Genomic DNA, 24,899 nt, shown 5'->3' with positions numbered 1-24,899 from the left:
ACACCGACTGGCCTTCCGGTTCCCGCCCCCAAAATATGCAAAATCAATAAACTTTTTACAACATGGACATGTGACATATCAAAACACTCACAACAATGAGGGGAACTTCCTCACAGGTATTCTGATGATGTCACGTGATGTCACGTCAAAATAAAAAATTTTGCACAACATGGGCATGTGATATATCAAAACACTTAGCACAATGAGGGGAACTGCCTCGCGGGTATTCTGATGATGTCACGTGAAAATCAAAAATTAGCACAACATGTGACATATCAAAACACTCAGCACAATGTGGGGAACTTCCTCAGGAGTATTTGGATGACATCACATGCTCGTCTCCACTTGCCTCCAAATGTTTTGGCACCCTATCTTTCTGTTCACTTGTGTCCAAAAGTAACACTGACCCTTATGTCCACTCGCCATGAAAATGCACCGGCCTTTGCGAATACTTGTCTCGTCAAAGCCAACATCAAAGTTTGTCACGACGAACTTTACAAATCTAGTTTAAATTGTGTTTGATGCCTTGTCTATTTAATGTTTGTGTGGTGCTTAACAGCCTATCATTCATTAAAAGACAGTGATTTTTGCATTTCTGGAACCTCCACTAGCTTAATCAACAGTGGTTTAAGAGTCAAGTGAAGTTATTTAGCAGCCACAATAATACTTTTTATCTTATATATCTTACATATTTTTTATTTTTGTAGGTCTTTGACTGAATTAAGTAGGGTTACTATAGGATTACATAAGAGTAATTATTTTGGAATAGTAAAATCATTTAAAAATAAATTAAACATAAACCATATGAAGGACAGATATTAACAGAGAATATGCATACAGTACTGCATAGTATGAGCTTTATTTTTCTTCAAGTATTATGTAATTACAATTTTAAAATTATTATTATTGTTGTTGTTATTGTTGTTGTTTACTAGGCCAACTACGATCACATTTATAAGAGCTTATCTATTTATTTCCTCTCCTTGGAATTCCTCTTTCCTCAACTCTGTTTTTCTTTTCTTTCTTTTTTCCAGCGCAATCCTCCCTCTCTTTACTCCTCTTCTTTTTGCCCTGTCCCACTCTGGTCTGTCATCCTCTGCGATCTTATGGCTGAGCACATACTTTTAATTAGTTCTTGTAGCCCAAACAACACAGGGCTCTCAGTTGACATAATGTGTCTCACAGAGCGCCACTGAAGGTCTGTCAAAGAAAATTAAACCACCCCCGCAGTCTGCGTACACCAATTACCCCACCAACCCTGCTACTGGACAATTACTCCACAGCACTGCTACAGGCTGGGCAATGGAAGACACTACAGAAGAGAAGAGAAGGGAAGAGAGAGAAGAAAGAAAATGGGAGGGGGAGGAGGAGGAGGAGGAGGAGGAGGAGGGAGAGAGGGAAGCTGGGTCACTATACTGTTTACAGAATTGCGGGTTGCCCATGTGGCAGTGAGTTAGCAACAGACTTCAAAAACCAAATACAAAATTTTCTGGTGCTAATGTTTGCAGGAATCCAAATACAGGGAGCTCTGTTGCAATTCAGTGGAGAATTGAGATAAAGGAATCAGGTTTTCTTTTGTAATGAGTCACTGCACAATGCTTCTGAAAAGTTATCCCCCACTGAGCCTAAATCTAATTTATCTAAACATTGGCTAAAGATTTTGTATGTATGTTGATGTGATCAGTGATGACTGAGTATGTCAGGAAAACCAACCAGTTGCATGTTGATGTATGCTTTGAACCAGCGTAGGTTTACATGTGTTAAATTTGATAGTAAATCACAACTTATAAGGTATAAACTCTAAGAGAACCACATGCACGGTACCATGACACACACACATACACACATTCTGCTCTTGTGACAGTGTGCTTCCCTCCCGCACCTCTCCTCCCCTCTTCCCCTGGCTGTATGGTTCTAATTTACTGACTCTAATGAGCTAAAGTTGAGGTCAGCTGGTCCGGGGCCGAGTCTGTCATCAGGGTCTGACATGTTTATGGAGGTCTGAAGTGGGCGTGTGGTCGAGTCCACAACTTTTAAGACCCAGGCGGAGGGTTTGGGTGGGGTGTGTACACGCGCGTGTGTGTATGTGTCTTTTGGGGGATATGGGGGGTAGGGGAGGGTCCGTGGCTTTTCACTCTAGCATGACTATTATTTTTGTCTTTTTATACTCCCCTGTGGTGGTGGTAACCTGGTTTTATTTTTAAAATTTTATGTTCGAAAACCTTAAAAAAATAGGAGAGAGCTGTGCCTCAAGTGAGCCAGTAAAAAGATAAATATACATAGGGATAGAACTCAGTGGAGATGGAGACAAGACAGTGGGTAAAAAAGAGAGGCAAAAGAGAGGCTTGAAAAAGACTGTCTGGTTTCAATCAGGTTGTGCCCGAACCCTAGGCACAACCATTCCCCAAAAGGCTCCTAAAACAAAGCTTATTTGAACTCACTGAAACATGTGAATAGCCACACTTTGCATTTACAGTGGGGAAGAGGGGGAACAATGGACCTTCCTTAACTATTGACTTTGCATTAGGTGATAAATCCTCCTCATGCCCTGAAGAGAGGGAGTGATGCATGCCAACAGAAAAACTTAGGTGTGAGTGTAGGTAGCCTTTGCCTTCAGGCTGTATTAGAGGAAGGGAGTGAGATGGGGGGGGTTGGGGGTTCTGGCTGGGAGGGTTAACAAGTATCTGGTGGGAAAAAGATGAGAAATCAGTGACCTGAACAACTGCAAGAGGTCAGGAAAGGTCAGATGGTCACTGATGAAGAAAAAGGAAAGAGCATTTCATCCCCACAAAGAGACATAAGATTGATCATCATTAGTCTATTTAAGTTAACTGCATTGGCAAGCGGGTGGTGCTTAGCAATACTTATCTAGGGTTTTCATAGCAGCCTTTATAGGTCTCTTTCTGTTAGTGAGTTCCTTTCTGCTCTGAAATGTATCAAACACACCACTAAATGGACCAATTCTGTTTATAGGAACTGTGGGCAGGCTGTGGCAGGCTCCATATCCCTGTAAAAAGATAATATGTTCCCTATTAAATGTCCCCCGGATGACAAATTGCTTCCAGGAAAAAAAAGGGAAGCTTAGGAAATGAGCTGTGACACTTCAAAATAGACATCCTCTTCTTAATTCCTTAAATTCACAATTCTGCTGTTTACTGATTGTATAAAATACAGAATAGTAGAACATAGTGCTATTTTAAATAAGAGTTGACAGGGAATTAAGGGGTGATTGTGGTATGCTGTCATCATGATGAATTGCCAAAGAGTTTCATCCTTATGTCAATGATGTCACATGCTTTTTTTCTTCATTAATTATGTCACAGTTTTTTTTCTGGTAAATATGGCCTAAAGCTAAAAAAAAATATAAATTAAAGAAAGGAAAGAAAGAAACTGTTTTTTGTTTTGCATCCCCAGATAAATGTAATCAGTAATAAAGACATGGAAATAAAATATCTCGGTTGAGAGTCAGTTATATATTAAATTGCAGCAGAGCTACATACAATATGGCCTACAGAAGTGAATAAAATGGAAATAAGATTTACTGAACATCGAGGAATGGGAGAGAGAGAGAGAGAGAGAGAGAGAGAGAGAGAGAGAGAGAGAGAGAGAGAGAGAGAGAGATGTTAAAAGTGAGTGATTTGAGTTGGGTTTCCAGAGGGCTGGCAGGGTTCTGGCGGAGGAGTGTGTGGTGGTTCAGAAGTCCTCCAGAAAGAGGCGCCAGTGTGTCCGGCGGGGGCTCTGACCATGAGCCGCTCCCCCCTTCCTCCCCCCTACAGTCACGGCCGCAACACCCCCAAACCAAGCTATTGGCAGACACCGGGCTACTGCCACTCCATGCTTCTTTAATATCCTGCCCAAATTGAAATATCTTTGTGGGTGAGCACAAACACACGCACACACATGCATATACACACACGCACACGCACTCAGGCATCCAAACACACGCAAATTTGCCACTCCGCACACACTGACGCACACGAGCATACAACCATCATTACACGTGTTCAGCGCTGAAAATAAACAGTATGAACTAGCATCGTTTTATTCTACTTAATTGTGACCAAAAATTGTTAAAGAACCTCTTGGAGTCTTGTGGATGATGTGTAGTAATGGGAAGAGGAAAAATGTCTTACGCTGCACAAAACCCACTGGTGCTCCTAATAAAGAGAAGGAGCCTCAACTCAGACAGCTGACATGGTCGATGTGCGCTGTAAGACTGAACGAGAAACCACAAGCTTTGTGTTTATTTTAAATACTTCTCCCCCTTTGAGTAAAAAGAATATGCAGCATAAACCCCAGTGATGGATTAACACCTCCAGTCTTGGACACGTGAATAGTTTATAAAACGTTCATTCACATCAAAACACTGATGAATTTCAGAGCGCATTTTCTGGAAATTCCAAATAAACACTTATGGGTATCTTGTGCATTTCTCATCCTGTTGAATCATCTTCAGTGAAGAAACGGTGGCCTTTATTTTCACCTGAATGACGCTCTAACCCCATAGAAAACCAGTGCGCATGTGATAAGTCGTCCAGACCCACGTCTTTTAAATCATTTAATTAGATTATTTTTATGGCTTCGAATAAAGTTTGTAAATGGAGTGCTGGTTGTGTTGTGCTCACTGTGTTGACTGTTCTGCTTCTAAAACAGTATTCATTATGGGTTTTTTTTGTTTTGTTTTTTTTTTTTTTAACAAAAACCGCTCTATATTTCACCCACTGGCTGCCAGTGGACTTCCAGGCTACCATTCTCCTCCATGTCACTTAACTGTCCAACCAGTGGTGCAGCTCTTCTGGAAGAATCAGTATGTGAAAGTAAATGAATCTTGTGGAAATCAGATGGAAAAATGAAAATAAACGCCTCTTGGAAAGTTAACATATACCTATAAAAAATAAATGAATTGCAGAAAAAACTGAAACTAAAAACAAACAAACAAACAATGTCCTAGGCCTACATTTGAATGAAAAGTACGGAAAAGTTGAAAGATGTCTAAAACCCACAAGTGGCCATTTAAATCACACGTGAAGTTCAAGTGATTTAAAAGTTTGTATGACTAGATACGAAATGTTGCAAATACATCCAACTGCGTATCCATCTGCGTGTGTGTGTGCGTGTGTGTGCGTCTCTGTGCGTGTGTATGTGTGTGTTTCTGTGCGTGCGTCTGTGTGTTTGTGTGTGTGTGTGTGTGTGTGTGTGTGTGTGTGTGTGTGTGTGTGTGTGTGTGTGTGTGTGTGTGTGTTTTGCAGCTTTTAATGGGATTTTATTTGGACTCGCTTATCCTGTGTGAGTCTCCATAGTAATCAGCCGCCTTCTCCAGTGCCGCTGCAATTAACCCGGCGTTCGGAGCTCGACCTACGTTTAGCGCGAGCACATAATGACTCTGATCATTACAGAGTGATTGTCTCTGGGACGAGAAATCCCTTAAACAGGCTCCTGGGTTTTGGAGCCATAGAGCTGCACTCCATCTTCCCCGAGAGCCACCAACCGCCGCTGCCGCCAAAAATAACACGCCGGCAGCGCCACTCCAGTCCGGGCCTCACCGCAGTGCAGCCCGCCGCGAGAGCCCGGATCAAAACACACACAAAAAAGGAAACACGGCGGATCGGGGAGCGGGAGCGGGGGGGAAGGAAAAAATTGTTCATATAACTTTACTCCATTTCTTATAAGATACCCAGAATCTGCTGATGATTTTGGCTGCAGCGCGAAGCCGCAGAATCGAATCTACAGACGAGGGCCAAGTCAAGAGGAAACAAACGATGCTTGCGTGCACACGTGTGTGTGTGTGTGTGTGTGTGTGTGTGTGTGTAGCACTGAATGGAGAGCTGATGAAATATCCTGCCCAAAGCGGTGGTTCGAAGAGCAAGTCATTCAGCAGTGGCAGCTACATTCATAATTCCCAAAAGACATTGAGTGTTTTCACCGAGTCATCAGATTGAAAGCATAAGTATGACTGCATGAGTAAATGGTGCACACAGGGGACACAGGAACAGACGACTGTGGCCTACAGAAACAACAGGACATAAGTATGCAAAGTGGTTTCTGGGTGCTGATGTTCTTATGTAGTCAAAAGACAGCATTTCAATATGAAGTATATGGAAAACACTGAGCTTCATTACAGCTACATTACAAATGAAGAATAGATATTAATGATACACCCATAGATTTATGTCAATGTAATGCAGTGTGAATCAAAAACAGATCAGCTTGTTGTAATTAAAGTTGTAATTCTAATATGGAGCAATTCAATTTATTTAAAATGCAATGCCCTCAATACGTATTCATGAAAATGGGAAAACACTGATACATAAAAAAATACATGTTATAAGCAGTATTTTAAGCTCAAACATACTGGTGCATTCCATAAATTCAAGTAACAATGTTATCAATTATTAAAGTAAACTGTATAAACTGTAAACTGTATAAATAGTTCTACAAAACACCCATTTTCAAATGTAAAAAAAAGCACTCTTATAATTAAGACCTTGTGATACCTTGAGAATGACGGCACTGAACCTCTTAGACATGTCAATATGATCTTATTCATAATTCAATTAGCCATCCATGTGGCAACAGCAAGAGCTTCAGTTAATGTTACATCAACATTAGAATGTGGGAAAATGTGATTTCAGTGACTTTGACAGTATTTCAGAAACTGCTGATCTGGGATTTTCACGCACAATTGTCTATAGAATTTACCCAGATTGGTAATGGAGACGATTCAGTAGGTTGAAATTCTTTGTTGAAGCGCGTTCAGAGAAGAATGACCAGAATGTTTCAAGCTACAATAACTCAAATAACCAGCCTTCACAACCACAGTGAGCAGAAAAGCATCCCAGAATGCACAACATATGAAATCTTGAGGTGGATAGACTACAACAGCAGAAAACCACACCAGGTTCCTGTTACGGCTTTGGTGGGCTTGTACTGAGTGTTGTACTGAGAATGGACTGTACTCCATTCTGATTTTTGATGGATTTGTGAACGTTGACCAAAGCTCTCAACCATTGTCTGCTATATTATATGTGAAGACATGTTTGACTAATTGCATGTATGTGCAAGTGTACACGTGTTCCTTATGCAAGTCGAGCATGGATGGTGAAGTTGTGCAATCCTTATGCATGGATGGTGATGTTACATGTTTTGGACAAAATACTATGGTTTAAAAATGATTTCTGATGAGAATGTGTTGTTTTTGTTTTCGTTGTTTCGTTTGTTTGTTTTTTAGGCAAAAATATATTTCCTGTTGCAGTGAAAATTTTAATGATTGCGTGTAATTTTGTTGTTGTTTTTTTTTTGTTTTGTTTTTGTTTTTTAGAATGATTCTTTTTGTTATCAGAGCATTTGTTAACAGAGCCCTCTGTTGTGCTTCATTTGAATGACATTGTATGTCGTAGTAGGATGATATTTATCAGCCTACATGAAGTATACACTAAGATAAAGTACATTCTTATTTTTATAGCATCTCAATCAAATTATTCAAGAGTCGGGTCTATTTGTCTGTTACGGAACCTTTACTTTCCCCTGAATTTGAAAATCTCAAATTTTCAAATTCGAGAATTTGCTCACTAGATGGCAGCATTGAGAGCGGAATATTCTCAAAATACCCTTTCGGATTGGATGATGGGCTGGCTCTTATCCATGTCCATGTTTTTGCCATTCCCTGTAGCTTCCCACTGATGCAAAGATGGTGTAATAGTGGTGTAGAGATGTTTCTACAAGGTTGTAGAAGTTTATAACATAAAACGTCACCAATCCACACATTTAGTTTTAGCCCACAGTATGTCAAAAAAGATAATCCAACATCATTCTAGAAAGATTCTCCACAGTTAGAAGTTTACTCGATTTAGAGATAATGGCTTCGACAGTGATTTTGTTGAAGTCACAAAGCCTGCCATATGCCTCTGAGACTTCACATTGCTGAAAAGGTTTACACAGTGTTTAGATTCAACAGGGATGGCAGTAATCAAGCTTGGGTGTGTCTAATCTAATTGAGCCTAATTTAATTATACATGCATCAAACTGTTTACATGTTGTTTTGCACACTGTTTTTGCTCTTTGCCCATGCTGTCTCACATTTCAGTTGATTGCTGTTTTGCACAATACTTTACAATACCTCATGTAACTGCTGCTATAATACTAATGGGTTCATTCCAGTATTTCTGCACACGCAATATTGACTGAACATGCAGTATTTACACTGGTCGGCACTGTTTTTGTGTATTGTCTTTTGTGTAATGTCTCTTGTGTTTTTTGTCTCACACTGTTTGCACCAGGTTGCACAGATGCCCTTTATGTGGCTAGGACTAACTTACTAAGTCCTTAGCGCTGTCTTTGTTTTATGTAGCATAAAAACGATCCTGGAGAAACGTTGTCTCATTTCACTGTGTACTGCAACAGCTATATATGGTTGAAATGACAATAAAAAGCTTCTTGACTTGACTTGAATTAAATATAATTAATTGGCTGATTGATTGAAGGGGGCACGGTGGCTTAGTGGTTAGCACGTTCGCCTCACACCTCCAGGGTTGGGGGTTCGATTCCCGCCTCCGCCTTGTGTGTGTGGAGTTTGCATGTTCTCCCCGTGCCTCGGGGGTTTCCTCCGGGTACTCCGGTTTCCTCCCCCGGTCCAAAGACATGCATGGTAGGTTGATTGGCATCTCTGGAAAATTGTCCGTAGTGTGTGATTGCGTGAGTGAATGAGAGTGTGTGTGTGTGCCCTGCGATGGGTTGGCACTCCGTCCAGGGTGTATCCTGCCTTGATGCCCGATGACGCCTGAGATAGGCACAGGCTCCCCGTGACCCCGTAGAAAATGAATGAATGAATGAATGAATAATTGGCTGATTGAGTAACTAAAGGGGAATCAGTTGATGTGAGGCACCAGCTGATGTTGGATAACCATTTTCTTTCTTTGAATAAACTTAGACTACTCAGATTTTTCTTGTTTTATATTACATTTGATTGACATGAAACAATGAAGTGTGGCAAAAATTTAAAAATCATGGAAAAAATTCAAAAGGAGGGAACTACTTTTTACATACCACTGTATAATAAAGTACAGTGACTTACATAAGTATTTACCCCACCCTGGAACCTAGAATGTACAGCTCATATACAGAACGTGCAATGAAATGCTTTTATTTTCGACAGCCCATGGCATAAAAATAGAATTTACATAGAGCAGAATTTACAGACAACAACAGTACAATTGATGCGAATATTTTGAATAACATGTAGATATGTGCAGTTGTTTGTGCAATATGCAGTATAAAGGATTGTGTAAACAAGTCTCCTTCTAGGTGTTTTGGTGATTTTTTGAGGCACTAATAAAATCATAATTCATAGATCATAATTGCATAGTTCGAGTTGATTTTTTGTTTATTTTTTGTTTGTTTGTTTGTTTCCCTGTAAGTGTTTTAGAAATTCTTTACTCGCACATTAGTATCCACAGTATGTCTGACCTTACAGTTGAAACCAGATATTTACATACACTTCAGAAAAAAAGAATTTTATTTGTTTACTGTCATACATTAAATCAGAGTAAACTTTTTCTGTTTAAAATCAATAAATATTAACATATTTTTTGCATTTGTTAAGTGTTAGAATCGCGCGAGGGAGAATTTTTATGTATTTTTATTATCACTTTCATCAAAGTCAGAAGTATACATACACTATAAATACAAGTTTATCGTGCCTTTAAACAAAATAAAACTCCTGATGATTCCTTTCTGAGTTTAAGAAGCTTCTGATAGGTTAATTGATTCCATTTGAGTTAATTGGTGGCACACCTGTGGATGCATATAAAGGCACAACTCAAACACAGAGCCTCTTTCTTTGACATCATGGGAAAATCAAGAGAAATCCACCAAGACATCAGAAAAAGAATTGTTGACCTCCACAAGTGTGGCTCATCCTTAGGTGCAATTGCATTGCTATATGTTTACACTGTGGAGCTCCTGTACTAGAAAAAATTCCTCGTATGTGGAAACATACTTGGCAATAAAGACCTTTCTGATTCTGATTCTGATTCTGATTTCCAGATGCCTGAAGGTCCCACGTTCATCCATTCAGACGATAATACGCAAGTATAAAAAACATGGGAATGTACAACCATCATACCGCTCAGGAAAGAGACGGATTCTGAGTCCCAGAGAGGAACGTATTCTGGTGCGAAATGTGCGAATCAACCCCAGGACTACAGCAAAAGATCTTGTGAAGATGCTGGCTGAAACTGGTAAGACAGTGTCATTATCCACAGTAAAACGAATACTGTACCGCCATGAGCTGAAAGGTTACTCTGGGAGGAGAAAGCCATTACTTCAAAACCACCATAAAAAAGCCAGACTACAGTTTGCAACTGCACATGGGGGAAAAAGAATCTTAATTTCTGGAGACATGTCCTGTGGTCTGACGAAACAAAAATTGAACTGTTCGGCCATAATGATAAACGGTATATTTGGAGGAAAAAGGGTGAAGCTTTGAAGCCTCAGAACCCCATCCCAACTGTGAAGTATGGGGGTGGTAGTATAATGTTGTGGGGCTGCATTACTGCAGAAGGGACTGGTGCACTTTACAAAATACATGGCATCATGAGAAAAGAAAATTATGTGGATATATTAAAGCAACATCTGAAGACATCAGCCAGGAAGTTAAAGCTTGGGTGCAAATGGGTCTTCCAAATGGACAATGACCCCAAGCATACCTCCAAATTAGTTATAAAGTGGCTTAAGGACAACAAAGTCAAGGTATTGGAGTGGCCATCACAAAGCCCTGATCTCAATCCCATAGAAAATTTGTGGGCGGCACTGAAAAGGCGAGTGCGAGCAAGAAGGCCTACAAACCTGACCCAGTTACACCAGTTCTGTTAATAGGGGAGGGCCAAAATTCCAGCAAACTATTGTAGAAAGCTTGTGGAAGGATACCCAAAACGTTTGGCCCAAGTGAAACAGTTTCGGGGTAATTCCACCAAATACTAAGGAAGTGTATGTATACTTCTGACTTTGAAAGTATGAAAGTGATAATAAAAATACATAAAAATCTCCCTCGCTTGATATTGACATTTAACAAATGCAAAAAATATGTTAATATTTATTGATTTAAAACAGAAAAAGTTTACTCTGATTTAATGTATGACAGTAAAGAAATAAGTTTTTGTCTTTTTTTCTGAAGTGTATGTAAATATCTGGTTTCAACTGTAGATGTTGCGATATTGCTTTTGCCCTCTTCACTGATTTACACAAGCAGCTTGTACAAATGAAGGTACAAATGAAGGTTGCCTGACAGTCCCACTTACTCACTGATTTGGAGAAGCTTATCTCCCTTGCTATCAGGCTAGATAACTTGATGTGGGATAAAGGACTGTTATGCAATGTCCAGTGGTCTCCCCAAGCTCACAGACATTATGAAAGCCTTGCCCTTTTCAGGGGTAGGAACAGTTATTAGCTGATTTATGTATGTGGATCCATCCAATGCAACAAAGAGTAAATCTCAAATGCAGACGTTCCAAGTAGAAGTTTCATGAGAATCTGGGCAGGTTTGAACGGAAAAATGGAGTCCGATTCAGGCACCAGCATCACACCAGAGATAAAGAGTATTGTGTACTGGACAGCACTGCACTGTCTCTTATCAAGTGTACTGTATTGTATTGAACTGTTTGCACACATGCACTTTATGTAGCACTAGTAGAACTACTGCATGTACTTTTTCAATTTTACTGTGTACTGTGTCTAGACTATAAATGGTTAAATAAAATTCAATAAAAGCTTCTTGACTTGATTTAACTTGAGAGAGTAGATTAGTTATGCTCTTATCTTTCAGCAATTTAAAAAATGGGAACACTGGGAGAGAGACAGTTTAGAGCAATTCTGCTATAATGTTTTGGACGTTTCCATCTCTGCAGTACACTTGTTAGAGAAAGAAAGCAGATGCAAGGGAAGAAATCATATATGAGTCTTTTTTCTCTGATGCCATTGGCACAGTAGAGATACTGCCAAAAACAAATGACAGTGCAGCTTTCCACTTCTTTCTTTCTTTCTTTCTTTCTTTCTTTCTTTCTTTCTTTCATCCTTTCTTTCTTTCTTTCTTTCTTTCTTTCTGTCTGTCTCTGTGATTTATTTACTTTACTTTACTTGTAATATCAATGTAGCAATTAAATTATACAGAGAGATAAAGAGAGATACAGAGAGAGAGAGAGTTACAGAGAGAGACACAGAGAGATACAGAGAGAGAGAGAGGGAGAGAGGAGAGAGAAATGAGAGAGAGAGAGAGAGAGAGAGAGAGAGAGAGAGAGAAATGAGATACAGAGAGAGACACAGAGAGATACAGAGAGAGACACAGAGAGATACAGAGAGAGACACAGAGAGATACACAGAGAGAGAGAGAGAGAGAGAGAGAGAGAGAGAGAGAGAGAGAGAGAGAGAGAGATTTTTGACTTTTACAACACTTTATTTAAGCAAGTCACATATCATAAAAATTCATGGTGACTTAATAAATAAATAAATGTTAAGATGGTTTCTACATTGAGTAAAACATGGGTGAATAGTTTAACTCTAGTGCAAAGTTTGGTTCATTTTCCTCAACAGAGCACAAAACATTCTCCCAACACCACACACATTTAAACACATCAACATCATTCATACTTCTGTAAAAAATAAAATCAATATGCAGTTAACCAGTCTTTCAGTCAGGTGGCGAAAGTATTCATTTATTCATTCATTCATTTTCTACCGCTTATCCGAACTACCTCGGGTCACGGGGAGCCTGTGCCTATCTCAGGCGTCATTGGGCATCAAGGCAGGATACACCCTGGACAGAGTGCCAACCCATCACAGGGCACACACACACACTCTCATTCAGTCACACAAAATAATGCAATAAACACAAAGCATCCTATCTGCAAAAGGCCTGCAGGCTGAAACACCTTGTTGATAAGAAAGATCAGAGGAGAATACCCAGCCTTGTCTGAGCTGATAGAATGTCTACATTAACTAAAATAATCACAGTCTCTGGGTCTCACAGACACAGACTCACTCACACTGGACAGTTGAAGACTGCAAAAAGTCAAGGTGAACTCTTCAACTGTTTAATTTGAATGTGTCTTTGCCCAGGTAGTCTGTGACAGGAGTAGAACTTATTGTCTTACAAAAATGTTAGTCATCAAAAACACTTTAGTGTGATCCTGTAGTATAACTTATTACACAATTTCACCCTGATTAACAGCCTTGTGTTTTGAAAGGATAATATTATTTGACATTTAAAATATTGTTTTTGTGATCACAGCACATAAGGCTGGTAGATAATTGTTTTAAATATTTGGAAATGATTCAATTTATACACTTTGTAATTGATACACTTTATGCATATATATGTGTCATAAAATTCTGAACTAGTGATTTTACAATATTAAATAAATAAATAAATAAATAACCTAATCAAAGTACATGTTATTTTTCCATCAATATATTTGGGGTCAACTTCCAATTTTGTGCTAATCACACCGACTTACTGTATATACTGTCACATAAATACTGTTGTGTTATTTGTATCACATATTTCCACAGCAAGAGCTCAGTAACATACAGAAATTAAATGCTGTTAAGTTAAACTGTCACAAATTGCCTGAATTCACTCTATTAAAACACTCCTAAAAACACTCCTAAAACACTGTTAATGCTGACTATTATGAAAATAAACATACAGTAACACACATTAGTACACACAGTAATTTGTAATAAAATATTACCGTGTTTCTTCTTCGAGTCTTAATTCTGATGTAAGTTTAAATCAACTGGTGTAAATTTAACAGCTAGTTAAAAAAAGAGTTTTTTATTATTCATTATAGATCTATTAACTGCATTAGGTTAGTGTATTGTTGCCAATTTATTTTGAAATAACGTAACATAAATTTTGAATATTTATTTAAATCTTATCTTTTATTCCTGAGTGTAGATTAATATGGGGCCTTAGGAGGCATTGCTTCAGAGAAATGAATAAATATTTTTAAACTCCTACTGCATAGTTACACCTTCTTTTTGTGCCACTCCACCCTTGTCAGTTCAATGCATTATTTTCACTTTATCTGCTTTATTGCACTTACTATTAGTTTAATTCTATTCTATACAATTGGATTTTTATTGTACTTTCATAAAGCTGCTTTACAGAAATCTGGACATATATTTAAATTTAGACTCCTAATGGGCAAGCCAGAGGTGAAAGTGACAAGGAAAAACTTCCTGAAACAGCATAAGGAAGAAACGTTCTCAACGTTATTCAAAAGAGAAACAATGTTTTCAAGGTGACAGAATACTGTGATTATGACTCTTCCATACTTGAATGCTATAGTCAGATAGTTGACTACTCAGTGTGTTGAAAGGATCTTTGGTATCAGTATGTGAAATCTGAACAGAACAGGGCTGGTGTGGGTGCTGGTTTTCATTCAAACTAGCCTGATTGTCTACTTGAAGCTAAGATCAACTGATTAAACAGGCAGCACCAGGCGTGGTTTCTGTATTCATTAGAATGCCCTGGCCCACTTAACATTAGAGTATCATGCACAGAAACACAAAGCATGCACACAGACTTATCATGACCATAACCCTATTGGACTGAGGACCCTATAATGAGGTGGTAATGCTCAGCTCTGTGATGACGCTCCTATATGATGCCCTATGCATTCATTTATGATCACAAAACTGCAAATAGAGAAAAACCTGCTTTGCACACAACCAAAATAGACCTATGCCAGCAAAACAACATAAGACCCATCATGTGCTTGCATTAAACACATGAAAACCACTTCTCTGATGATGACAGAAACCTCATAGAACCGTTTCTCCATTTTGATCCCGAGCTTGAAACTTCTTGTCATTACTGAGGTCTGTATGTTCTCCCTATCCCTCCTGCATGTGTTTCATTTCAGTTTTCTGGTTTCCTCCTAAAAATATATTATTAGGTAGATTGGCTAAGATGACTTGACCTAGGTGTGAGTGAGAATGTAAATGTGTCCTTAGAGGAAATGGTCTCACTGAAACCTATATTTACTCTGACAAGGATACCGAAAGTGTGCCACTTGATTTACATTAACATTTACATTTACGGCATTTGGCAGACACCCTTATCCAGAGCAACATCCAAAAGGGCTTTAAAGTATCAATGAATACATCACCACTGGTTCACTAAGTGACAAAATAATGATTCCATCAACTTAAAACTCTGTTGGGAGGAATTGTAGCACAATTTATATTCATAAAAACAAAACAAAACAGGGAAAGTAAGCACTAGTTTAAGTGTTTCAGGAAGAGGTAGGTCTTCACCCATTGTTTGAAGATAGACAGTGATTCAGCTGTTTGGACATCTAGTGGAAGTTCTTTCCACCACCTCAGTGTCAGAACAGAAGTCTTGCTGTATACCTACCTCTTACCCTGAGAGATGGTAGGGCCAGTCGAGCAGTGCTATTAGATCCAACGGAGTGTGGTGCAGTGCAAGATGTGACAAGAGCTTTGAAGTAATGTATTATGCATAATGCATAATGTATTGAAACTGATACAGCTACCGGGAGCCTGTAGGGGAGCGCAGTAGTGGTGTGGTGTGTGAGAACTTCAACAATATGAAACAATTCACGCAGTTTCAATTTGAATCAGAGGACGAAATGCAGAGGTAACCTTGCTAGCAGAGAGTTGCAATAGTCCAGTCTTGAAATGACAAGAGACTGAAGAAGCACCTGAGCAGCCTGTGTTAATAAAAATGGACAAATCCTTCTGATGTTGTAGAGAACAGAAACGTGTCACATTGTTACCTCAAGGGTGCAAACAGTGGCCAAATGGGAGATCAGCAAGATTCTGACCTGAAGATGAAATAGCTGGGATGACCAGCAGTTCAGTTTTGCTGGGATTGAGTTTCAGGTGATGAGCCCTCATCCATGATGATATGCCCTATCTGAGGGACAGAAGGAGAATGTCACGCTTGCCTGTCTTCAAAACTTGAGAGTCCTGTGGTAGTGAAAGGCAGGAGTCCCCACAATTTAGTGAGTTTTTGAAATACAGTAGAGCCCACTCGTGCAGGTTTGTTTGTTTGTTTGCTTGCTTATTTGTTTGTTTGACTTTTGAACAATAGGTTTCTTTTTTCAGCACACACCAAGATTAAACTGAAGATAATAACCGTATATAGGTTAATTAAGTTTCATAAATTTTTTTTGTTGAGTTTTTTATGTCCTTGGCTTCTGCATTATAACAATTTTATAACAATTAAGTTCTCGGTTCAGACTGTACAGTGAATGTAGGCGTGGTTATAAGCCCGCTGAAAAGTGCTGAATGAAACGCAATTGATTTTCAATTGGCTAGCCGCGGCGGTAGCGTCATCACCTTTGATTCCCATTGGTTAAGTCTACTGTCATTTATCTGATGACCGATAGCATTGTAGGCACAGCAATTCGAGTGGAACCCGCCCACAGCCGGAGAAGACAAACTGGCCGTTGAAGTAAACGGGCAATATTAACACACTTTATAGGATTTTATCATGTAGACTCTAAATATTAATATACTGGATCATAAGTATACACGCTGTGACTTGATTGTGTTTGGGCGATATTGAGCTTAACGGTTATTTATCTGTATATAGGTAGCTGTTTATGTAAATATGAGTTGTTTTAGCAGCCTAGCGCGTTAATTTAGTGTTGTATGTGTATGCGATCTAACCACACGTTAATGTAGAATAAACAATGTGTTTCGCTGTGAAAACCAGTTGGGCGTGAATGGGAATACTGGGAATGCTGGGAATACCGGGAAGCAGGATGGCACGGTGGTGGAGAATAGTCCTGATTGCTGTGCTGTGGGGTAAGTGATATGATTTTACAACCTTTTATACACTACTAATCTTTAGCGAAAACGTGCTAACAGAGCCGTGTAACGTCTTATCATATAAAACAAACATTAATCTAAAACCAAACACTGGGGGATTTTACTGTGTTGCTCAAATCTGAACGTGCAGGTTATTACACGAGTTATAATCACACATATACTCTATGTGTATATATATGTATATGTGTGTGTAGACCAGCTACATGATTTTCTGTCACACGCCCCTAGTGGTCACATTTATTTATGTCATGATCCGCTTAGCATCCTGACCATATTCCTGTATCCTGATTGGCTCCAGGTTTGGATAATCTACACGGTGAGGTTTGTAGGAGTGAAGCTGGGGGGAAAACCTGATCCAGCACGACACACGGTGCATATTATCACAAACACATTACACACACACACGACCACCAGTCTAGTTTTTCAGGTAATGTTCCATCCAGATCCCATGTAATTACAGGAACAGGTTCAGTGAAGTGTGCGCATGCGCAGACGGCCGCGTTCCCAAATAAGGCGTAGCTGCTCATGACGGCGTGTGAACAGACCTGTGTGTACATTTGGGTTAATGTGAGTCATCGGTAAAGGGGGAAGTTAAAGGAAACGCTTAGGGCATAATCAGACATTTGGATTTTACCTTTTAATGAAGTTCAGTTGTGAGGAACTTAGTTTTTTATTTGGATAATTAAATCATATAGCAGTATGACAAGAGTAAAACAAGAGACAGTATCCCACATTGTGGTTATACTGCTTTATATTGCACGAGTCAAGTGGTTTGGTCATGTATTAAAGTACATTGGTGAATTATTGTTCCCGGGTAAAAACTGACACAAACAGGTTACTAGTGTACTGGTGTGAACAGGCTTGCCAAGTTGGGTGCTAAGTCTCAAAAGCATTAAAACTGAGTAAACAACTTTAGAGTTGAGAAGCAGGCTAGGTGAACTTTCTAAGCCTTGTTTTGCCATAAATATATATGTAAATACTCACACTTAACACATACTTAAGATCTCAGAATGTTTTTTTTAATTTTGGAATGGTTTGATAAAGGCCTGGTTTACACTGCCTTGGGTGATATTACAGTGGGCTGTTTGGGTTTTTTTCTTGATATCACTCCATTTCCACAAAATGTTCCCATGAGCAATAAAATGATTTTTACATAATTTCTTCCACTGTAATTTTTTGACGGTTTAATCTTAAAACCCATCCTTATAAACCACACTGGAGATCAAAATTATAGAATAGTTGATCTTTTTTTTTCTCTGAAATATTGTTCACGTTCATTACTCAAAATTTGACAGCATATTAGTTGTTTGACAGCATATAGATGTTTTATAAAATAACCAAAGGACTTCAAAAACCATTATGTTGTCGAAAACACAGTGTTCAAAATTAGAGAACATTAGCGCAAAAGATTACACCTAAAAAATTTTTTAGGACTACTGCTGTCAAAAATTAGTAGGACATGTGGAGGCCCTTGCTTCAGCTCACTTCAGAACATCTGCTTTTGCATGACATCATTAATTTCTTCTCTGGTGTTATCTGGGAACTTTTCAATGGGATTTAGTTCAGGACTCTGGTCTAACCATTTCATCATTTTAATGTTCTTAAGGAACTGCTATACCCATGTTGTTGGGGGTATCGCTTTGCATGAAAATTGTGGGCTGATTAGGAGATGCTTGCAAAGAAGGAGCCGCATGTTGCAGAAGGATAAATGGCATTCACTCTACCATATAGCTGTATTAGAGGCCTGACTCCTGCTGCCAAAAACATCCCTTAAACGATGACACTTTCAGCATGTTGTGTGGACAGAGGAGAACTGGTCCAAAGTTCACTTTAGTGATGAGAGCAAGTTTTATTTATTTGGGTCCAATGGGAAACAATATGTTCGGCATCAAACTGGGGAACAGCTGAACCCAAAGTAGAACCGTAAGAAGTCAGTGAAAGGTGGAGGAGGAAGTGGTATGGTTGTTTTCTGCAGCAGAATTTGGCCTCTTATACGAAAAGAAACACTACTGAATAGTTACCAAAATGTGACTGAAAAGACTGGAAGAAGAGTGGACCAAGATCACACCAGAGTAGTGTTAGAAACGTGTGGCAGCAGGTGTGCTGAAGTCAGCTGAAGCAATTTTAATCATAATCTTTCATGCTACAGTATTTACTGTTCTCTTATGTTGGTCACTTTGTTTTCCACAACATAAAGGTTTTTATTGAAGTTCCTTGGTTATTTTGTAAAACATGATTTTTAAACAATCAAGTTACTTTAATTTTGATCTCCACTGTATGAAATGAAATAAATGAATTTACACTTGTTGGTGTGGACCAGGCCTAAGACCCAAACAGAAATTGAGTGTCGATAAATCGTAATGCTTAATTTCTGTTCCCTTTTGTAGTGAATATGCAAATCGTGCAATAACATATTTATCTTCCTCTGTCTTTATCTCTCCCACTTATTCACTCTGTGTTTCCCCTCTATCTCAATCTGTCAGAGCTCCAGAGTGTTGTGTGCCGTGAGGTGACTCTTCCACCAGGTCCATTGTACCGAGTAGCAGGTTTCCCCATGTCTCTGCCCTGCATGGTTTCAGGCTATGAAGGTTCAAGAACACAAGACTTTGAATGGTTCTTATATCGTGAGGTTGCCAAGGAAATACAGATCGGGGTGGTGTCCACTAGAGATAGGGGCTTTCCCTATGCCATTTTCCATGAACGAGTGAATTCAGGTGAGGTTCGGGTGGAGAGGGACTCAGGTGACAAGGCCAGACTGGTGATTCAGAGACTTCGGCCAGAAGATCAGGGACGATACGAATGTTACACACCAAGCACCGACTTACGGTACCAAGGCAGCTACAGTGCATCTGTGGACGTCAAAGGTAGATTACCTGGATAAAAAATGGATCATTCCCTGTGCCATTTATATCGCCTGTGTTATATAGTTTTTATATTTTGTTTTATTTACTGCTTACAGTGATTGCAGACACTTTGCTGATAACCCACTCTCGCATTCTAAATGGCCGGCCTGTCATAGAAGGCACAGCCCTTCAGCTGACATGTGCTGCTTCTGTCCAGTCAGCACAGCACACACATTTGTCAGTCACCTTTGGGATGCGAGGCAGTACAGGCTCTGGCTCTCTGGGCCACAATTTAAAAGAAATCATCTCCATCGACCGAGACCTGCGTGTAAACCCTGGCCGGGGAGGCTCTTATGAGAAGAGATACAATAATGGTGAGATTTCTCTGGAGAAGAGGAGTGGAGATGAAGGGAAGGACCTTTACATTATGAAGATAAGTGTGCTGGCCTTGGAGGATTCTGGTTCTTATTTCTGTGAGGCGGCACAGTGGGTCTTGGACCCATCAGGCCAATGGGAACGCATCGCCCAGAGAACCATGGAACTGGGAAACCTCTCTGTGCAACCAATCGGTGAGATGACGCAACACTTACCCTCTTATTCTGATTTTCACTACATTTAGAAATACATTTCTAATAATGCTCAGAAAACCCAAGCAGTTTAGTCTAAATCCTTTGCTGCTGTATACATTTAAAGCTGACTTTTCAATATCAAATTAAGCAAAGCTTTCCAAGGGGGAATGGCATCAAGACATTTGCACTTTTTCCATTTTCTCAGTTTCAATATGATCCTGGTTTGAGTGTGCTGATATGATACTGCTATTCAGTAATGCATCCTGCCTGTAACTGGGTTATATGTCAAGTCTGTTCTAATACATGATCCATTTTCATTCAGAACAGTTACAGGAACAGTGTTTACCCTGATATTGATATTTAGTACCAGATTTATGTCATAATGTTTATTGTACTTCTATATACAGTTGTAAGCACAGACGTTTGTTTCTTTATTTTCATAGCTAAAGTGTGCCTGTCTCGTGGTGAAGTGTGACTACATCATCATGCAGATTAATCACAGCTTAGAACTCTGATTCTTAAAGTGGGCTATGTGAAAGTGTTATATAGTCAGAGTCCATGATTCTTTATATTTTGTCACAGTGTGGAAAGCCACCAACATTATCAAAGTTATTATGTCTATGTCAATAGTTTTAATGGGCGGACAGTTTAGAACTATACTAAGGAGGTCTTGAATTTTCTTGGAGCTATTAAAAGGGTACCTGATTATAGGTCCCTTGGTTAAAAGACAAGGTAGTTCAGTACAATCTTACTTATAATATCAGTTTGGGAAACTGTGATGCCGTGTATACAACTTGCAAGTAACAAACAACTTTATGTATGTGTAAGGCAAAACCATTCATATGGTGGAATTGTCATAAAATCATTGCACCACTGACAACAGCACATCTTTGACATGTCATTTATACCAATATGCAACATGGCACAAATTTGAGTTATAAGCTTTGCTGTACTACACCCGGGTAATACTTCTTGTTTGCTGCAGCGGATACTCTGTCTGTGAGCACAGTGCCAGTCGGTGAGGTGGCACTGCAAACCGGGTCCCCTCTCAGCCTAACGTGTGTAGTGTCAGGAGCTGGTCCGTGGAATCGCTCAGCTCTGCTGGTGCAGTGGTTGCGCCGTGGGCCAGCAGGAGGGGTGGAAGTGGAGGTGGCCCGCATGAGCCCCAACGGAGTGGTGAGTTGGGGCGACGACATCAGTAGTGGAGGAGGTGGCAGCATGGAGAAGGGAGCAGAGGGGAGATTTTCTCTGCGACGCTTTTCTGCCCACCCGGCCGATGCTGGACAATACCGCTGTGCTGTGAGTGTGTACGCTGGGCAGCTTAGTCCAGCACCTTCCAGCCCTGCTACACTTACACAGAGGTCTGAGGGTGTAATGGTCAGCCTCAAAACTAAAGGTGAGTGGTTGAGTGCACAAATGTTGACCTTTTACTGATAATATATGGAAATCTGACATGTATGATAATCTCATCTTTTGAAATGTTACATTTAGGGGAAGGTCAAATTTAAAGAGCAAAAAAACCTGGCGAAAATAAGAGAAAACATTTTTCTACATTGGACAATGTAGAAAATGTTTGCATGTAAATGTTTGCATAAGCAATAGCGAACAACATATTTTTTTTTTATAAATGCTGAAATGTGCATGTGACAGCTGATTTGCATTTGGTGACACCCACAAAACTCCATGAAAAGGTCAAGTAAAAAAAAACTGTAAATGACTTGTTTCTTAGGCAGAAATTTCAATATTTTTACTTGCCTATGTATTATTTTTATCTATGCAAAAAATTATTTTGCAGCATATCCAGTCTCATAGCACCTGAAAAGCTAATTCAGTGTGGTCCTTCAGGCCCAATTAAAAAGTCCAGTCCAAAAAATATTGTTACTTTTAATATTGTTACAAAGCCAACTTCTAAATCAGCTTTCATCCTCTAAGAAAAAAAAGTAACATAAATTCTGCTATTTTTACCACCTTTATTTACATGTAAATCTGTTCATATGCAGTTTGGTAAATGAGTCCCGTGGTGCCACTTAGGAGCAACAATAAGAGCAATAATCAATATGTTCAATTAAATAGTATATACAGAAAACATTTACATTAGTTTACGTTTTATTTAGTTTAGTTTACATTAGTAATTGTCCTGAAAACAGTTCTTAAACTTAAAGATTAAAATTCTGGTTCTCCGTGTGTTGGCACAGAGGTGAGTGTGCTGGCAGTCATCGAGTTACCACGTCGACCACTCCTGAAACGTGGAAGCACCGTCACCTTGCTCTGTAATGTCTCTGTGGTGACCACAGGCCCCACTCAGTTGGAAGTGGAGTGGTGGCACAAGAAGCGGGAGCTGGACCAGAAAGAAGACACGACCCCAGAAAATACCAAAGGAAGAATCCTTGCAACACTGACCTATGATGGAAGGTCTTATCTCTACAGTAATGGAAGTGAATTGAGCGTTGACCGCATTTCTGCTGGAACATACAGACTACGCATTTTTTCAGCACACGAGGAAGACCAAGGGGATTACTATTGCCAGGCAGATGTATGGGCCCAGGACCCACATGGAGTCTGGTACAATACAGGTGCCAGTACAAAGTCAGCCATGGCACATGTATATTTATATGCACGAGGTAAGAAATACAGCAACTAAAGAAAGAAACAGACCATATGTCATTGTATCTTTCCTTCCTCTTTCTGTATCTACACTGCTTCTTTCAAATTTTGCATTAGTTTCTTTTTTGTTGTTGTTTTTACTGTGAAACTTTTATTTAAAAAAAAAAGAAAGCCCTGTTCCTTGCATTTATTTTCTGTCACTTTTTGTCCAGTTGCTGACCTTCTCCTTATACCACTGGTGGTTGGAATCTCGTCTGCCCTGTTTGTGGGAGTGGTCATCATCTCCATGGTAACATGCTGTTTCATGAAGCGACTTGCCAGGCAGCGCTCCCACGGAAGGAAGTAGGGAACTGGCCGGCATCTCTGCAGTGATTACTGGCAGGCCAAAAAAGAAATTGTATGGATAAGAAATATAAATATAACTGAGTGTAACTGACTGAAGAACAGACTTCTGCTGGCATGGTTGTGAGACACAGCTCTGATTGGGGTCACATTATCAATTCACACATTTAAAGTGTGCCATTAAGTTTGTTCTTTAATTCGAAGCCACAATTATCCTAATTGTGTTGAGTATAAACTTTAACCTGTCCAGTATGCAGCATCCAAACTGGATGGACCTTTTTTTGTTGTATATTTTTATTTAATTTGTGTGTGTGTGTGTGTGTGTATGTGTGCGTATATATATATATATATATATATATATATATATATATATATATATATATATATATATATATATATATATATATATATATATATATATATATATATACACACACATACACACACACACACACAAATTATATATATATATATATATATATATATATATATATATATATATATATATATATATATATATATATATATATATATAATGGTGATGTAATAAGTTTAAGAAACTATATATACAGTAGTGATCCTGTATAGCATGCCATAAATGTTTTTTTTGCTCCATAATTTGTATGTTATTTATGAAACAATGAAAACTAAGGAAATGTTGCAAGGATCTCTACAGAGTTAAAGATAAGCCATCCCGGGTACTTACACACTCAAAGCCCACACACAGTTCATGCACACTGTATTGTAATTAAGCAAAGCCTTGATGATAGGAATTAGTTTACAGAGGGTGGAATAAGCTAAACACTGTGTAGTGTCCCCATAATTTAGAAATCAGCTTGGAGCCACTCAACGAATAGAACCAAGCCACTACAGTAGTTAGTCATATAGTGAGTTAAACTAGCAGTGAAACTGTAAAATCACATTAATTCAATTAACAGAAAGAAACTTGACCACTTCAAAAAGAGTGAAAATGCTGATCAATATGATTTATATTTTCTACTACTGAAAAGATGATGGGTGCTAATAGGTGCTTATACTGCAATAAAGCAGTACAATTAAAGCATTTAAACTGTCGCTAGTCACAGCTGGAAATAGAGAGACTCTTATTGAAATTCTGTTGCAGAAACTGAACATCTGGGTCAAACAAATGAATTGACTTCTCAGCCAAATAAACAGGACCAAACTGGGTCAAGAAGTAGAACGACCCTTAATTTTTTATTCATTTTATTTTTTTCTAATTTTTATATTTAGCACGTTTTCTGTTTTGGGGGGTTCTTCTGTTGCACTGATATTGAGCTGGTACTGTGAAATAGATTTTCTTTATGTTTTGTCCTGTAACTTGAATGAGTCTCATTCGTTGTGTGCCCAAGTGCTTCCTTTCAGCATATCACTATTGCATTTTTACATCTCATATAGGATTTAACCACAGTAATGAAGAAAAGAATGTGGCTTAGTACAGATAATAAATTAATAATCTGATTCTTGGTTATAATGTTAATTTAGGAGATTATGAATATCTCTGATCTTCTTGATTGGTAATACAGTGAATAAATTTGGAAAGTTACTAAACACACATTGCTATTGCATGTTAAAGTGCTTTGTGGTGTTCGAGTCATCAAATCTGAAAGCAGATTTATCCTCTCACCCGGCTGGGCCATGTGACCATTTCAGCTAGATGAACACAAAG

The 24,899-nt window shown here is 39.0% G+C and overlaps 1 protein-coding gene across 1 annotated transcript; it reads left to right on the top strand.

Annotated features, from left to right (window-relative positions):
• The first annotated feature begins 16,422 nt into the window (after positions 1 to 16,422).
• On the top strand, positions 16,423 to 23,541 carry igsf8 (immunoglobulin superfamily, member 8). Its single transcript, XM_060868192.1, has 7 exons — positions 16,423 to 16,474; positions 16,739 to 16,830; positions 19,338 to 19,718; positions 19,814 to 20,266; positions 21,252 to 21,662; positions 22,462 to 22,887; positions 23,083 to 23,541. The coding sequence occupies exons 2-7, from the start codon at positions 16,749 to 16,751 to the stop codon at positions 23,214 to 23,216; spliced, it is 1,887 nt and encodes a 628-aa protein (XP_060724175.1). The 5' UTR covers positions 16,423 to 16,474; positions 16,739 to 16,748; the 3' UTR covers positions 23,217 to 23,541.
• Positions 23,542 to 24,899: the final 1,358 nt, after the last annotated feature.

This window comes from Tachysurus vachellii, chromosome 4, assembly GCF_030014155.1.
Source record: "Tachysurus vachellii isolate PV-2020 chromosome 4, HZAU_Pvac_v1, whole genome shotgun sequence".
NCBI lineage: Eukaryota > Metazoa > Chordata > Actinopteri > Siluriformes > Bagridae > Tachysurus > Tachysurus vachellii.
The sequence above is the reverse complement of the archived record's forward strand: the minus strand, read 5'-3'. Positions and strand labels throughout refer to the sequence as shown.

Coding starts and splice junctions, on each gene's coding strand:
- igsf8 (XM_060868192.1), top strand. CDS start 16,749: ATGGGAATACTGGGAATGCTGGGAATACCGGGAAGCAGGATGGCACGG. Junction 16,831..19,337: donor CCTGATTGCTGTGCTGTGGG/GTAAGTGATATG, acceptor TCAATCTGTCAG/AGCTCCAGAGTGTTGTGTGC. Junction 19,719..19,813: donor TGCATCTGTGGACGTCAAAG/GTAGATTACCTG, acceptor TACTGCTTACAG/TGATTGCAGACACTTTGCTG.